The sequence below is a fragment of the Copadichromis virginalis genome, linkage group LG11, assembly GCF_057382275.1.
Source record: "Copadichromis virginalis isolate Kocher_CV1m ecotype Utaka linkage group LG11, C_Virginalis_male_GT1.1, whole genome shotgun sequence".
Classification (NCBI taxonomy): domain Eukaryota; kingdom Metazoa; phylum Chordata; class Actinopteri; order Cichliformes; family Cichlidae; genus Copadichromis; species Copadichromis virginalis.
In genome coordinates, this window is record NC_140628.1 from 27,129,247 (window position 1) to 27,144,026 (window position 14,780).

Below are 14,780 nucleotides of genomic sequence, written 5' to 3' on the forward strand. Positions count from 1 at the left end.
GAGGCTGTTTAAATTTAAAGAAATAGGCAGATATTTTTACACTTGAATAATTTCTTGCTGGGAATTAGATGACAGATCTCCTTAAGGATATGCTATTAAAATCTCATTAGGGTGTCTACAGTTGCTGTTCATCAGCAAGCTGCTTGGCAACCCACCATAACCTCTGTTCTACCTTTTCGTGTCCTGTGCGTTATAACTTGTACCTGCTTTACTGGGTTGTCTTGCTGCATCTCTCCCAGCCTCCAGCTTTCTGTGTATCCACATAGAAGCATGGGAAAGTGGTGGGAGGTGATGCCAAATTTATATTGCTGCAGTCATTAGTTGTCCTGATTGAAATAGTTTTTTTTCTGGCGGGAGGTTGGTGTTCTCCAGCAGTGACTTAGCGAAGGAGGCATGATAATCAATCAATCAATCAATCAATCTTTATTTATAAAGCACTTTTCATACAGAGAAAATGTAGCACAAAGTGCTTTACATAGTTAAAAGCAGCCCACCCCACCCTCCAACTCACTCCCCACACTCTCAATACACATATATCCCCCCACCCACACACACATACACACACGCGCACACTTAAAGAGTAAAAATTGGGCTGGGCTCGCATGAGCCAAGTGAGGAAACACTATAACAGGGAGCCGTCTGCACCGGGAGCCGGTGAATCACTGAACAACTGTCAACACTTTCTATAGAGACTGTTTATGTGCAGAAGGCCTGTCTAATAAAAGCTGCCTGTTGATTATCTTCACAGCTAAATACCATTATGCTAAAGAAAACATATTTGTCATTTGCACAGACGGAACCTTTAAACCCTCTAAATCTGGTCCAGCATATCTGGTTTGCTACATACTTTGTATGCTATTCAACCAGCTGCTGAACCACTGTGTCCGTCTAGTTGTTATCTTGCTGTCTATCTCTCACTAATCCTCTCTTTATTCTCACCATAAGATCACTTCTAGCCATCTCCAAGCTGCAGCGGCAATTCTCTTTTTCTGCTTAGTCTCTTTAACACTTAATCATTTCATGTTTTTCCCCTTTTTCTGAAAAAAAAATCTCTCCCCTGTCTGGTCTCTTATGCTGCACCTTGCCCACCACTTGCTCTTATCCTGCCTTCTTGTTTTTTTCCAGGATCTCCATTCAGAGATGAGATCACACTGGCCATCCTCCAGCTGCAGGAGAATAACAGGCTGGAGATACTAAAGAGGAGGTGGTGGGAGGGAGGCCAATGTCCCAAAGAGGAGGACCACCGTGCCAAGGGTGAGTCGACCGCAGCTGTCTGCCTCCGTTGCCTCCTTCTCTCTAATGTCCCCAGTAATAGTCTCCTCACTCTCTGCTACCGTCCAGCTAATGGCTAATGCCTAACCTAATGTCCTTGCGAAGGGTACTTAGCACAATCTACTTTCCCAGATGTCTTCTGTTTGTCTCAGGTGGTGCATAATGTGAATTTTATTGGAGACAGTGTATCTGTTTACATGTGTGTATTAAGAGTGTGTATATGTGTGGGCAAAGCTTCTGCATGAATGACAGAGATGATGAAAACATCTCTGCGTTTATGCCACTGATGTCAGATGAAAATCTCTTTTAAAAATTATTTTGCTAACAAAATGCTTCAGTTCAGGCATTTCAGTATTGTTACACTTTATCAGTGCAGTTTATCTCAAACCCTTCAGGGCCCTATAATTCTGTTTGTCACTCAAGCACTTCATTCCAGGCAATTTAAATTTGAAACTCAGATGAAAGAGTACTGAGTAGTGATTTAGGATTACACTCACATTAAGTTTTTGGTTATTACTGTGGGTCAAGCTGTAGAAGATGGAAAGTCTAGTACTTTCCACAACGCAGCATGGTAGCATCTTTGTTAGACCACTTACTTCCAGCAGATTATCAATTAGAAAATATGAATTATGCAAAACTTACATTATGAATATTATGACAATTAAGGTGTTTTCTGATACTTAATCAACAGCTGAAATAGAAATCTGTACAAGAACAGTAGCATCAAGCTAGAGTCTGGTTAGCTTAGCTTAGTTTAGCATAGCGCAAAAAAATAGAAGATAAAAATAAGCAGCCTGCGACTATCAGCAGGTTTAAAGTGCACACCATTAGTTCTCCCATCACATAGTTAGGTCGATTTGTGTTATTTAACCTCTGTACACCACCACAGTGGATTTTAAATAAAACTGTCAAGATGTGATTGAAGTGCGTACTTTAAACTTCAATTCATGTGGTTTAACAAGACATTTAATGAGTTTAGAGATTACAGCAACATTTTATATAAAGTCACTCATTTTCAGAGCCTCAAAATTAATTGGACTAACATAATTTGAAATACAGGGACTGTTTTTAATACTTGGATGAAAATCCTTCAAGCCATTGACTGTCAGAAATCCATGGATGTCATCAAATTCTGCATTTCCTCCTTTAAAGGACTCTCCCAGGCCTCTGCGGCAGTCACTTTCACTTGCTGCTTATCTTTGGGTGTTTTATATTTAATAAAAGAATGCTCTGTTTGGTTTAGATTAGGTGACCAACTTGACCAGTGAAGAATAAACCCATTTCTTTGCCTTGAGAATTTCTTGGGTTGTATTTTCAGCATTAACTTGTGAAGCACTGCCCGATCAATTTTGCAGCATTTGTCAGAATCTTTCTTTCTTTCTTTTTGCTCTACATTTTTCTTCCTTTCACTCTGGCACAAGTGAATCTAAGTTTTCCCGTTTAAACATTTTTTTTCCAGATATCTACAGACTCTTTATTTGTTCTGTGGAAAATACTAATCTGGCCTTCTTGTTCTTGAGTGTAACTACTGGTTTGTAGCTTATTGTAAATGCTCTGTATTTGCATTCATGAAGGCGCCTCGTAATTGCAGACTTTGACAAAGATACACTTACGTCCTCGCGAGTGTTCTTGGCTTTGTTAGATGTTGTGAAGATGTTTTTCTTAACCATGGAAAAAAATCTGTCATTATCCATCTTATTTGTCTTCTGTGGGTTTTCAGGCCCTCTGGTGTTGCAGAGCTGACCACTCCAACACCAAAAGACAGACTTAATTCTTCTTAAGAATGTATCAGATTTTTGATTCGGCCACGCCTAAACTTTTTGCTCTTTATCTAGGTTTATTTTTCTTTGTTCAGCCCAGTGATGGCCTCCATTACTTGCACTGACAGCTCTTCAGGCTCTATTTAAAATGACATTGAAAAGCTATCTAATGCGAATTCAACACTTTGAGCCAAAGTCAGATATTATGTTGGCTTCTTTTAACATGAAATAATGAGGGAAATAATAATGCGGTGGTGTACAAATGCAAAGGTAGAAAAATTGTGTCTTTGCCCATTATTGCCCTCAGTGTTTGTACTTGAACCTTGCCGTACACTGTTCTCTTCTCTACATTCAACTTAAATTGCACGTCTTTTTGTTATTTTGTTCCTGTTTTCTTTAGTTATTTTTCATCATTATCTAAAGTGAGCCTAATGATAGTTGTAATAGTTGGTGCTGTATGTGGTACAGATGGCAAAGCCTCTTGAGGCAAATGAACAATTAGTGCACTGATAGCAAAACAAGGCAATTTTGGCCTCATTTTTTTAGGTTAATGATTTTAAAAGTCAAGCTTTTTCACCGTGTTTTATTATAAATTAACTTAATTGTTTTCAGTTAATGAGTTATGTTTTACTAACCTCATGTTATTAAGTTAACCTAAAAAACAATTATAGAATAGAATAGCCCTTTATTGGCGATGTACATGTACAATACCATTATGGATAAGTAACCTAACCTTGATATGTTTTAGTCCCTTTTGCGCAAAGGCCCATGGCATCATGATCTGCATTTTTGCTCAAAATTGTAATTTTTTTAATTCAAAGTTTAATTCACAGCATTGTACTTTTAAACTGAGCCAAACTTCATTCTCACCAACACGGCAGGTCATCAACCCTGCAGCTCACTTCCCTTAGAGTATCACAGCTGTAACAATCTAACATGAAAGTAAATGAAACACAACCTTGATGCTTTAACAATAACAGTAACAAACATCAAAAACAATGTCGTATTACATAACATGCTTAATATTTCAGCTCTCTTTGCTGACACACTCACTCACTTATGATGCTCTCCCTCCTCGATTTTTCAAAGAGGTTTTTCTCACTATAGCATCAGCTGTACAATCCATTGTAAATAGTAGTCTGTCCTCTGGTGTTGTACCTGTCAATCTCAAACATGCAGTGATTCAGCCTCTACTCAAAAAACCTGCTCTTGATCCTGATATTATTGCGAATTACAGACCTATTTCCAAACTGCCTTTTATCTCAAAGATTCTTGAAAAGGTAGTTTACAAGCAATTAATGTCCTTCCTAGAAGAACACGGTATTTTAGAAGTTTTCCAATCTGGTTTTAAAGCTTTACATAGTACTGAATCTGCCCTTTTAAGAGTTTTTAATGATGTGTTTTTGGCAAATGACTCAGGTGACTGTGTTATTATTGTGCTGTTAGATTTAACTGCTGCTTTTGATACAGTGGATCATAATATTTTAATTTCCCGTTTAGAGCAGTTGGTGGGTATGCGGAGTACCGCACTGCAGTGGCTCAGATCCTATTTGGCAGAGCGAACTTTCTCTGTGAAACTAGGGGAGTTTGTATCCTCTACTGCTTCTCTTCAATGTGGGGTTCCACAGGGTTCAGTTTTAGGCCCGCTTCTTTTCTCTCTATATCTCCTACCCCTTGGGTCTATTTTCAGGAAACATGGGATTTCTTTCCACTGCTACGCCGATGACTCCCAGATTTATTTCCCACTTAAAAAGATAAATGGCTTCTCAGTAGACCCGCTGCTCAGATGCCTTGATGAAATAAGGACTTGGATGGCTTTGAACTTTTTACATTTTAATGAACAGAAAACAGAAGTGATGGTTTTTGGTGGCGCTTCTGAGGCCACTATTATAGACCTTGGTTCACTGGCACAGTATGTTAAACCAGTCATCACTAATCTGGGAGTTAAAATAGAGGCAAATCTTAAACTTGAAAGCCAGGTCAGAGCTGTTGTAAGATCTAGCTTTTTTCATTTGAGGGAATTAGCCAAAATAAAGCCTATCTTATCGAAACAGCATTTTCAGACAGTAATCCATGCCTTTGTTACTTCTAGGCTGGATTATTGTAACGCACTTTATTTTGGGGTTAGTGATGCGTCCATTAGGCGCCTGCAGGTTGTGCAAAATGCTGCAGCACGTCTTTTAACTGGAACAAAAAAGTTTGAGCACATTACCCCTATTTTAATTTCACTCCACTGGCTACCTGTACATTTTAGGATTGTTTTTAAAATTCTCTTATTTGCTTTTAAATCTCTTAATGGCCTGGCCCCCCCCTACCTCTCGGAGCTACTACAACCATATACACCTGCCCGTTCCCTTAGGTCCGCCAATCAGCAACTCCTTAAGGTACCGAAAACTAAGTATAAATTTAAAGGTGATCGTGCTTTTGCTGTAGCTGCTCCAAAGTTGTGGAATGATCTGCCCTTGCATGTTAGGCAGGCCTCTTCTCTCTCTGAATTTAAAAGTCTTCTTAAAACATATTTATTCGCTGAAGCCTTTGGCATTGATTAGAGGGGTTGACTCAATTTGTTTTAACATGTTTCAGTTTATTGTATCTATTTATTTTATCCTATCTCATTTAAATTTTCTTTACGTATGCTATTAACATGTACAGCACTTTGTGAAACTCTGGTTTTATGTTAAAGTGCTTTAGAAATAAAGTTGGTATGGTATGGTATGGTATGGTATGTCTGGGCTTATTAAAGCACAGACTACAGCTGACAAACAGGTGTCGGTTTATCTTCCTTCCTAGTCTCGTTTTTTGATCGTATGTACAATCGTTTCTATTTAGCATGCACAATTTTGAGCAGCTGCACATTAATACTTTCCTATTATCCTTCATCACGTGCACTAACTGAATATCAGTATGCACACATTCAGAATAGTCGAATATAATCATAAATCTATTCAATCATTTATAAATAAAATTATATAAGTTAAGTAAGAGACAATGAATCATAATTGCCAGAAGTGCTCCTTCAACTATGTCTTTTTTCACTGTGCTTGTAAACCTCCTTTGACAATAAACAGTTGCCCATTATGATGCATTTGCGCACGTATGTGCTAATCTTTGTCTCCTGTGGCCTGTTGTCAAGGTCTGGGCATGGAGAACATTGGGGGCATCTTCGTTGTGCTGATCTGTGGCCTCATTATCGCTGTGTTTGTGGCCATTATGGAGTTTGTGTGGTCGACACGCCGCTCGGCAGAGACTGATGAGGTATGCCCCCATACCTGCCCTCGCCGACCCCACAGACACACCCCAGTAGGTTCCCATGGCATCCCGCCATCCCTTTTGATTATGTTATTTGGTGTGTGTCCCTGTGTTGTGTTCGTGTGTGTGTGAGAAAGAGAATGGATGGGTTACTTTTTCAGCTTTTGCCTCCATTTGTATGTGTTTGTTTGTGCCGTAACATTCAAGGTTCACTGTGTTTTGTGCATGTGAGATGAGAGGAATGTTTAAGTACGTGGCTCTGACCTGCTGTAGCGTTCGAATTTTACGACAGCTAGAGAATCTAATCGCATGTTCTGCCTGTTTTGATTTCACTGTGCCCTTTTAGTGTTCGGTGTTTAACAGTATGGCAGCAAGTGTTTGTGAGCTAAACATGATAGTTGGATAAGCAATATTGAGAAATGCCAATATTTGCTTGCATAAAGAAGTAGTGTGAACTTTTTTCCCTGGCATTAAATGTCATGATGTATCTTCTTTTACATGCCTCACATGTACGCTGGTATTCTTCGTTTCCATTGTTGTGTGTATTGCTTCTCACTCATGTCATTGTGCGTTTCCCTCTGTCTCTCTCTCTCTCAAACGCACACACCCACACACACACACACCCATGCACACACACACACTCTCCTCCTGTCATTCGACCATCAGTGTGTGTTCTCCAATAACGAGTACTGTTTCTGTTTATGTGAGCACATGACTTTTTATAAATCATGCTTTCATTGAGAATGTGGTTGGCCTGTAGTGGACACGTTGATGCATTTTGTTAGTCATGTGTGCGTATCGCAGTAGTCATGCAGCTGGAATGATGATGAGTATTGGTGGATGTGAAAGTTTGGTTTAGAATGTGTTTATGTGTGTGTTTGTGTGTGTGTGTGTGTTTGAGGCTGTGCACAGTTGCTGTACGAGTGAATGCTTCTGTATTTGTGCGCCTGAGTGTGCCGGCCTGCCTGTCCGTTCATGGTGCCATAATGAAGTGCCCATAAACTAAACATTTTGCTGTTCCGTGTGTTTGGATTGTAATAACTCTCTCTGCTTCTTGGATATTCTCCCATCTCTATCCATCCACACATCCTTCCTATGACCTCTCCATTTATTTTCAAACCATCTTTCCATTTGTTGGTCTCTGCGCCCTCGCTTCTCCTGCTCCTTTTTGTTTACCATGCCCACTGTGTCTGTTCTGCCTTGTTGCCGGCTTGTTCTTTTTGTTTTGCTTTTCCTTTCAATTTTCTTGTTCTCCCTCCGCTCTCCTATTTATGTACTGCCTTACCACTTGTCTTGTTCTGCTGCCTGCCTACTTTGTGTCTATGGCACCTCCTCCCCTGCCTTTGCCTCCTTTCCTCTTCCTTCCCTTCCGTCTTTCTTCTTTCCTCCCTCCTTCCGTACGTCCTTTAGGTGTCTGTCTGTCAGGAGATGATCACAGAGTTCCGAAACGCCGTCTCCTGTAAAAAGAGCTCTCGAATGCGCCGCAGACGGCCCCTGAGCAGCTCAGCAGCCTTGCGTCACCCTACCCGCATTGCTCTGGGGGCCCCTCGGCCCCTGCGCCTGGTCCGGGAGATGCGGCTCAGCAACGGCAAGCTGTACAGCGGAGCTGGCCCCCTGACAGGTGGAGCTGGAGGGGGAGCCGGAGGAACGGGGCAACCAGATCTGGGCCCTGGGCCCCAAAGGATCCTAGATGATCCGCTTGGAGCCAACACCACCCCACCTCCACCTGCCCCCACCCCTGTGATGCTGCCTGCGCGCAGCTGCACCCACGTGAGGATCTGCCAGGAGTGCCGAAGGATCCAGAGCCTGAGATCAGGTAGCAGTATAGGATCAGCGTCAACAAGAATACCCCCTTCATCCGCCCCCCTGCCCCGGATACCTCCACCCCCACCCCCATCCTCGTCCAATACAGACAGTGAGGGTGGAGGCGTGCCCAGCCCAAGGCGACTACATCACAGCCCCCCAGCTCATACCCCTCGACCCATTCCACCTCCGCAGAGCAGCAACACCTCAGACCTTCTTGGGGACCAGGACTGAGGAATGAAGCGAGTGAGGTAGAGGGGTGAGATATATGGGTGAGGGACATTTGCGCTGCTTAGAAAAAACACTGTTTCCACTGATCAGATTCATCCGAGAACTGAAATGTTTGAGATGAGGGAACAAAGGAGTAAAAAAAAAAGAAAAAAAAAGAAAAAGGAGTTGAACTCATGATAATGCCAGCCAACACGGCGCAAGAACGAGAAGAAACATGGGGACCAAGACTTCATCCACTTCAGAACTGAAGACACAGAGAGGTGGTCATCGGTTAAGTGTTTGCATTTGGCTAAGAAGAACAGTTCAGTTTGGATAAAAGAGAGAGGAGATGCACATGACCACGCGTCAGTGCCCGCTGGCCTCCTTTTGTCTCCTTACTCCCCTCTCGTGTCACTTCTCATTTGAGGGTCCTGGTTTTCTTTCACGGACACTTCACTGGAAGCTAACCAGCCCTTTACTGAAATGAAGCCTTGCTGGTGGACATACTGTATCTGTATGTGGTTTTAAAACAGCAACTGACTTCCAGAGAATTTATTCCTGATGTTTTTTTTCTGTTGTCTTTTTGTTACCATTGTTCTAAGTGGGAATTTCAGAGTTAAATAACAGACTACGTGTGACAATATGGTGGATTATAACATACCAAGACACTTGACAACAGCTAATTGTGTTCGAGAGTTTTGTGCCCCTCCCTGTGCCCCATAGCTGCTTTTTGGATGGGATCGGGGAAGCTGGATGAAACGACTTCAAGGCAACGTAATGCAAACGGTAGCAGAGAAAACTGTTGGTCTGCCTTTCTTTACACTGTGTGTGCGTGTGTGTGTAAAATTTGTGCTTCCTGTAAGTCTGTCCGTAACTGCTCAAAACGAGGAGAACCGTGTACCCAGCAACAGCTTCTTTCTACCAATGTTAGATATTCAGACAGACACAAAAAGGGAGAGAGAGGGAGCGAATGAGCGAGCGAGCAAGAGGCTTTGAAATGTGAAATTAATGTCCCTCGTTATCCTGGGTAACGCTTGCCAAGCCCTTACTTCTTTTTCACCTCTGTTCACACCATGTAGACAAGATAGAGAGACTGGGCGAGTCAGAGACAGAGAGGCAAGATAGAGACGAGCAGGAAAAGAGGAGGTGGAAAGAGCCAGAGAGTTAAAAAAGGACACTACTGAATTTGAATAAGAATTCCCTCACTGAACTACTTCCATTAATAGATCTGTCCTGATCTGTTAATTCTGGGCATCTTTTAAGGGGCTTGTTAATGCGCCAGCAGACTATAAATGCGGCTTCCTCCCATCTCTCTGTTCGACAGGCTATCTTGGCCGTCCACAGCAGCGGCTCCTGCCAGTATGATAGACTCAACCCAGCCTTGTCAGTACCGTCTCAAGCTTTTGATCACCTAATTACTCCCCTCAGTGGCTGGGGACCCATTCAGGAGGGGGTCGAATGCAGGGAAACGCGCTGATAAATAGATGTAGAAGAAATGTTTTTTCTCTCTGGCTGGGAAGCGAATCTGTTTTAATTATGTTGTTAATGTTATAGCCTTACAGTTTTGTGAAACTCCAATGAAAACAGACTCTAGTGTACAAGCAAAGTGTGCCTAAAGGGAGAAATACTGGTGGGTTTGCATGTTTTTGCCCTTTTGCTTTAAAACTTGTTCAGTTTTTGCTCAACATACAAGACCTTTTTAGACCAGCTTCAACAACTGTGGCACAAAATACATTACATACAACAGTTATCAGTCTGGATTTTTTAATTGTCAACAAATTGCAGTTCAACTAGGGGACATGTTCCTTTGTATCGACCCTGTTAAATACTGACTGCAACAACCAGTGCCTGAAAATAGTCCCCCAGTAAATATAGTCTTTACTATTCTTTCTCCAACATCTGCTAAAAACTGCAGTTCCCAGCTGTGTTGCCTTTTTAAAATGGGACTGCACTCCGTGTTTCAGCGGGAATATAGACATTGTTTACTAATCCTCCATCTTCCCCTGTTTGTGGGCACTGCCGCCGTCGTATTCACTCAGGTGCAGTGTAGTGCTCGGCCTGTTGTGGTCTAATGGAAAAAAAAAAAAATCAGACCAGCTTTATGTCAGCAGTAAATCCAATTATTTACATGAATGCGAGAGAGGCAGCAGGCGTGTTGTTCTCCTTAGATCAAATATAAGCGTAATTAATTTTACACGCTGCCACGGTATAGCGTATGTATACCTCTGCCGAACAGTTCATGTTATGTTTGCATGATTAATGCAGACATATTACTCAGAATGTTAATGTTCCATTATTATCATGTGCAGCATTTGCATTTTCTACAGGTCACTGACTCGATGTGCATTGAACCTGTTGCCCAGTCAGTTTCCAAATTAATCCCTGCTGAATGATTCTCTACTTAGTGGACTAGGGGCGTTCGATACACCCACTTAGTTGTGGTTAGTGTACTTACAGTGACAGTTGTAATAAAGTCTTTCTGGAACACCAACATTCAAGATGTAAGAGTTAGCAAATGCAACGGTTACAGTATAAGACAGCGTCTGTGTTTTGTTATTGGGTTTCTTCACAGATTGATTTCCTGACAGAGTTTATGAATGTAATGCTTTAGAAGCTGATTCCTAATTATTGGAAAACACAGTGTCCCTGCTCCCTGCCCGCATCAGTATCTTTCTTTTTTGTCTCCCTCTTGCCCGTAGTTTGGAATTGCCGTTCTCCAACGTAAAGATGTGTCCCCTATTATCTTCCAAATCCCAACTGCAGCATCCCATAACCAGCAGTAATGCTAAGTGTGTAAGATAATGTGCAAAGCCACCAGTTCACCCTTTACAAATCCCTCAGAAAAATGAAGGCATTGTTGTCTAGACTAACACTGCATTGCTATATAATGTTATGCATTTTGCGGGGAAGCAGGTTTGTTGACACTGTTGTGCTCCAGATAACGAATGATAACATTGTTTGCACACATTATGCCGTTTCTTGTTGAATGATTGCTGTCAGCAGAAGCAGGCTTGATTTGATGCCTCTCTCTCTCTCTCTGTTTACTTCTGCCTTTGTGTCCAGAATGCTGACAGGAGCGAACCTTTTTCACAAATCTTTACAGCACACACAAACAAAAACACACTCATCCGCTACGCCTTCGTCTCCGATTCCTTTGTTGTCTAAAGGCTGTAAACCCACCGGTTGTTTGTTGTTTTCAAAGTTGTCTTCTGAGTTTCTTTAATGACTTCCATGGTTCATACAAGCTCCGGAAACCTGATGTGTGACAGTACCACACAGCCATCAAGTGGCCACAAACAGCTTTAAACCATCAGCTGAAAGCATTTACAAGCTGCGGTGCATTATTGTGGAGAAGTGAGAGGAAGGTACAAGCTCTAAAAAAATACATTAAAAAAAAAAAAAAAAGCCAAAATATTGCTAGTATTAATCTAAATGGGAAGGGAGGGTCACAAAACAGATCCAATGGGATGTCTGAACATTCACTCCACGAAACAAACATTTGTTTACTTTTATGTTGTTTTCTTTGGTATTTTTTCATATTTCTATACTAGTGCTAAATGGATTATTAAAACTAATGACTATTATGATGAAATTGTTATTATTACTATTGAAGACGAGAGGCTCTGTGGTGTGTGTGTGTGTGGGTGAAGGGTGGAGGATGGGAGGTGTTGGGATGAAGGTGAAATGATGTTCTTCAGAGCCCGCCCTGTTGTTCAAACCTATAGACACACAGACTTCTTTTGGAATAAAAATATTCAAACAGTCCCACAGTGGTACGTGTCTTTGCTTTTTTTAATAGAAAGCTCACTGATGTCATGTTTTTATTCTAATAGAGGGATGAAGTGATTTAGTTAAGGGCCAGATTTTAGAAACAAACAACTCTTTCAGTCATTTAGGCCCTCAACGTCAATAAATACACAGTAACGTGAAAAAAGAGAGTTTTGATAGGATGATATCCTGTTAAAAGTACAAAAAGTACAACCAGTGATTCAATAGTTTGCAGAACTACTTTCAGCAGCAAGAACCTCAAGTAATTGTTTTCTCTTTGAAGTTATTCTTTACAGCATTACTTCTGTTCATTGAGGTTTGCAGACATTGGTCCCTGCACAGCTTAAGATCAGTCATGTTGAGGTCTGGACTCTGACCGGGCCATTGCAACACCTCTATTATTTTCTTTATTTAGCACTTCTGTTGTAGATTTTCTGCTGTGCTTGGGATTATGTCCTGTTCTTTCTCCTGGCAACCCTTCAAAACAAGCCATATTTCTTCAGCTTTTTTCTAATTGTACTGTCATCAACTTTAACATTTAAAATGCCCACTAAGGCCTGTAGAGTCTGAGAGGTAGCTCTTGGGTTTTTGGTTTTATGTAATATCTCTGAGCATTGCAGAGTGTGATCTTGGGGTGAATTTGCTGTGACGTCCACTCCCAGAGAGATTGTAGCACTGTGTTAACACACACCTGAATGCTCCAGACCAGCAAACTGCTAAAACTTCTGCTTTTGTAGAGGTGCTCACACTTGCTGATGATCACTTAATCAAGCTGATTTGATTAGCACCTCCTGGCTGCTACCTACCCTGTTAATTCTCATGTAAACACTAAGGGTGTAGTTAGTTTTTCATAGCGCTGCATAGAGGCCAGTGAAAACTTTCTTTTTCACATGCCTGTGTGACACAACACCTTCTGATGCTGGTTTTACTAAATATTTTGACCAAACTGAAGACCTTATATGTACTTTATATTTTCTTTTTTTTTTTTTACAAAATGTAATTTAATTACTACATAATAGATTTTTATTTCAGGTTTTCCACACTTAAACTTTACATATTTTTTTTTAGGTGGTAACCTTAACCTCGCTCAGTGATAAGCTGATATCAAAGTGCTTTGATACTTTACAAATACAAATAATAGTACTGGTACAACAATGTTATTGAGAAAAACTACCCAAAGGATCATAGTAAAGGTAGCTGTTCTGCAGAGATACGCATATCAGACATGTATCACTTAATACATACACACATAGGATATATTCATACTGGCTCACTTGGACACATATGGACTTTATATACTTTTATTTGATAGTTAAGTAGTTTAAAATGTATGGAATGTGTGTATTTCACAAGGCTTCTGGTTTAAATCGTATTGATGCATCCTTAGGCTTTTTAGCATAAGATTTGAATCTTCTGTAGACCGACCTTATTTAAAATTTTTACCGCCAACAGTAACTGTCAGACAGATATAGTGCAGTAGAGATACGAACTTACATTTCAAGTACTAGCACAAGTGCAAAATGTAAATAGCGCATACACTTAAATGAATGTACTCTTTGCAGTTTCTGTCCAGCACTGAATAATGCACTCCCTCCACTCTTTCTCACGGACAAGACAAAACTCTAGAGTTCAAGAAGAGAATAAATCACCACCTGTCAGATCTGTCAAAACTTTTTTTTCTTTTTTAGCAACAAAGTTCAGTTATACAGCCAATCTAGAGACCGTTACACAGAGAAAAAAACAACAAGAAAAGAAACAACAGCTTTGTGTTCACAGCACAGATTGTTAAGATAATCAGATTTCTCAAGAACTGACTTTCAGTATTAAAAACACACACAACAGATTCAAATGAGCTGTCAAACTAGTTTACAACAAGAAAAAATGATTTTGTTCATACAAGCTCTGACAACACCGAGTGAGCAGACACTTTCACATCACACCCACAGACTCACACTGTGGGGAAATGCTGTTTGAAAACCAGAAGGTGACAGTTCGTAAGGTATAGACCAGTATGGTATGTTTGCAAACCACATTTTCACCCTTTTTTTTCTCCCCTGTTAAAATAAAAAAAACCAAAATACTGCAACACCTGCAGACAGGACTGTGACATGATCATTACACAAATGTTCAACAGAAATGACTGGGAGAGATATAGGAGGACTGTTGTTATTACTACAGCCTGCCTACACACTTACAGAAAACAGTCCTGGGTTTTTGAACATGTTGTATGATATGGAGATAAGCAGGCACCTAATTCACAAGAACAAAACCTCGAGTAACAGTCCAGTCAAGTTTACGGTTTCACAATCAGGCTGCTGTCATGCAGGAACACTCCAGCCTTCCTCTCTACTCACAAAACCTCTAACACTGTACAAGTCTCAAAACCCGGCAGCAGAACAGGAAACAGGAGTACATGCTTTAGTTGTGGCACATCGTGACTTCCAGTTCAGTTGAAAAACAAACAAACTAAAAACAGCTTAACAAGGTTTTTCAATTCAAGCTTGTTCTCTGTGAACGAGCAGTTCTGTTCTCAGTCTCTGCTGCTGTCAAATAAAGTTACCAAAATAAATAATACATCCTGGTTGTGTTATTTTTTTAAATTACTTTTTATTTTTGGTCTGATTGGTTTGGAGGAAGAGAAGCGAGCAAACACTTTTTCTTTTTGTGTGTCCCGTCTCATGCTGCCAAACTTCATGTTTTCATCTTTTATTTAAACAG

At 40.8% G+C, this 14,780-nt stretch overlaps 1 protein-coding gene across 2 annotated transcripts in view; it reads left to right on the top strand.

Annotated features, from left to right (window-relative positions):
- grik5 (glutamate receptor, ionotropic, kainate 5) overlaps nt 1-12,059 on the top strand; it is a 97,336-nt gene extending 85,277 nt beyond the window's left edge. The window contains exons 18-20 of one of the 2 annotated variants that reach the window (XM_085471755.1): nt 1,126-1,254; nt 6,166-6,332; nt 7,692-12,059. In XM_085471755.1, the coding sequence (XP_085327881.1) occupies nt 1,126-1,254; nt 6,166-6,332; nt 7,692-8,318 (923 nt within the window). In that variant the 3' untranslated portion in view covers nt 8,319-12,059. The remainder of the gene's footprint in view (nt 1-1,125; nt 1,255-6,165; nt 6,333-7,691) is intronic. The other variant, XM_085471756.1, reaches the window with a different exon arrangement.
- The last annotated feature ends 2,721 nt before the right edge of the window (nt 12,060-14,780 follow it).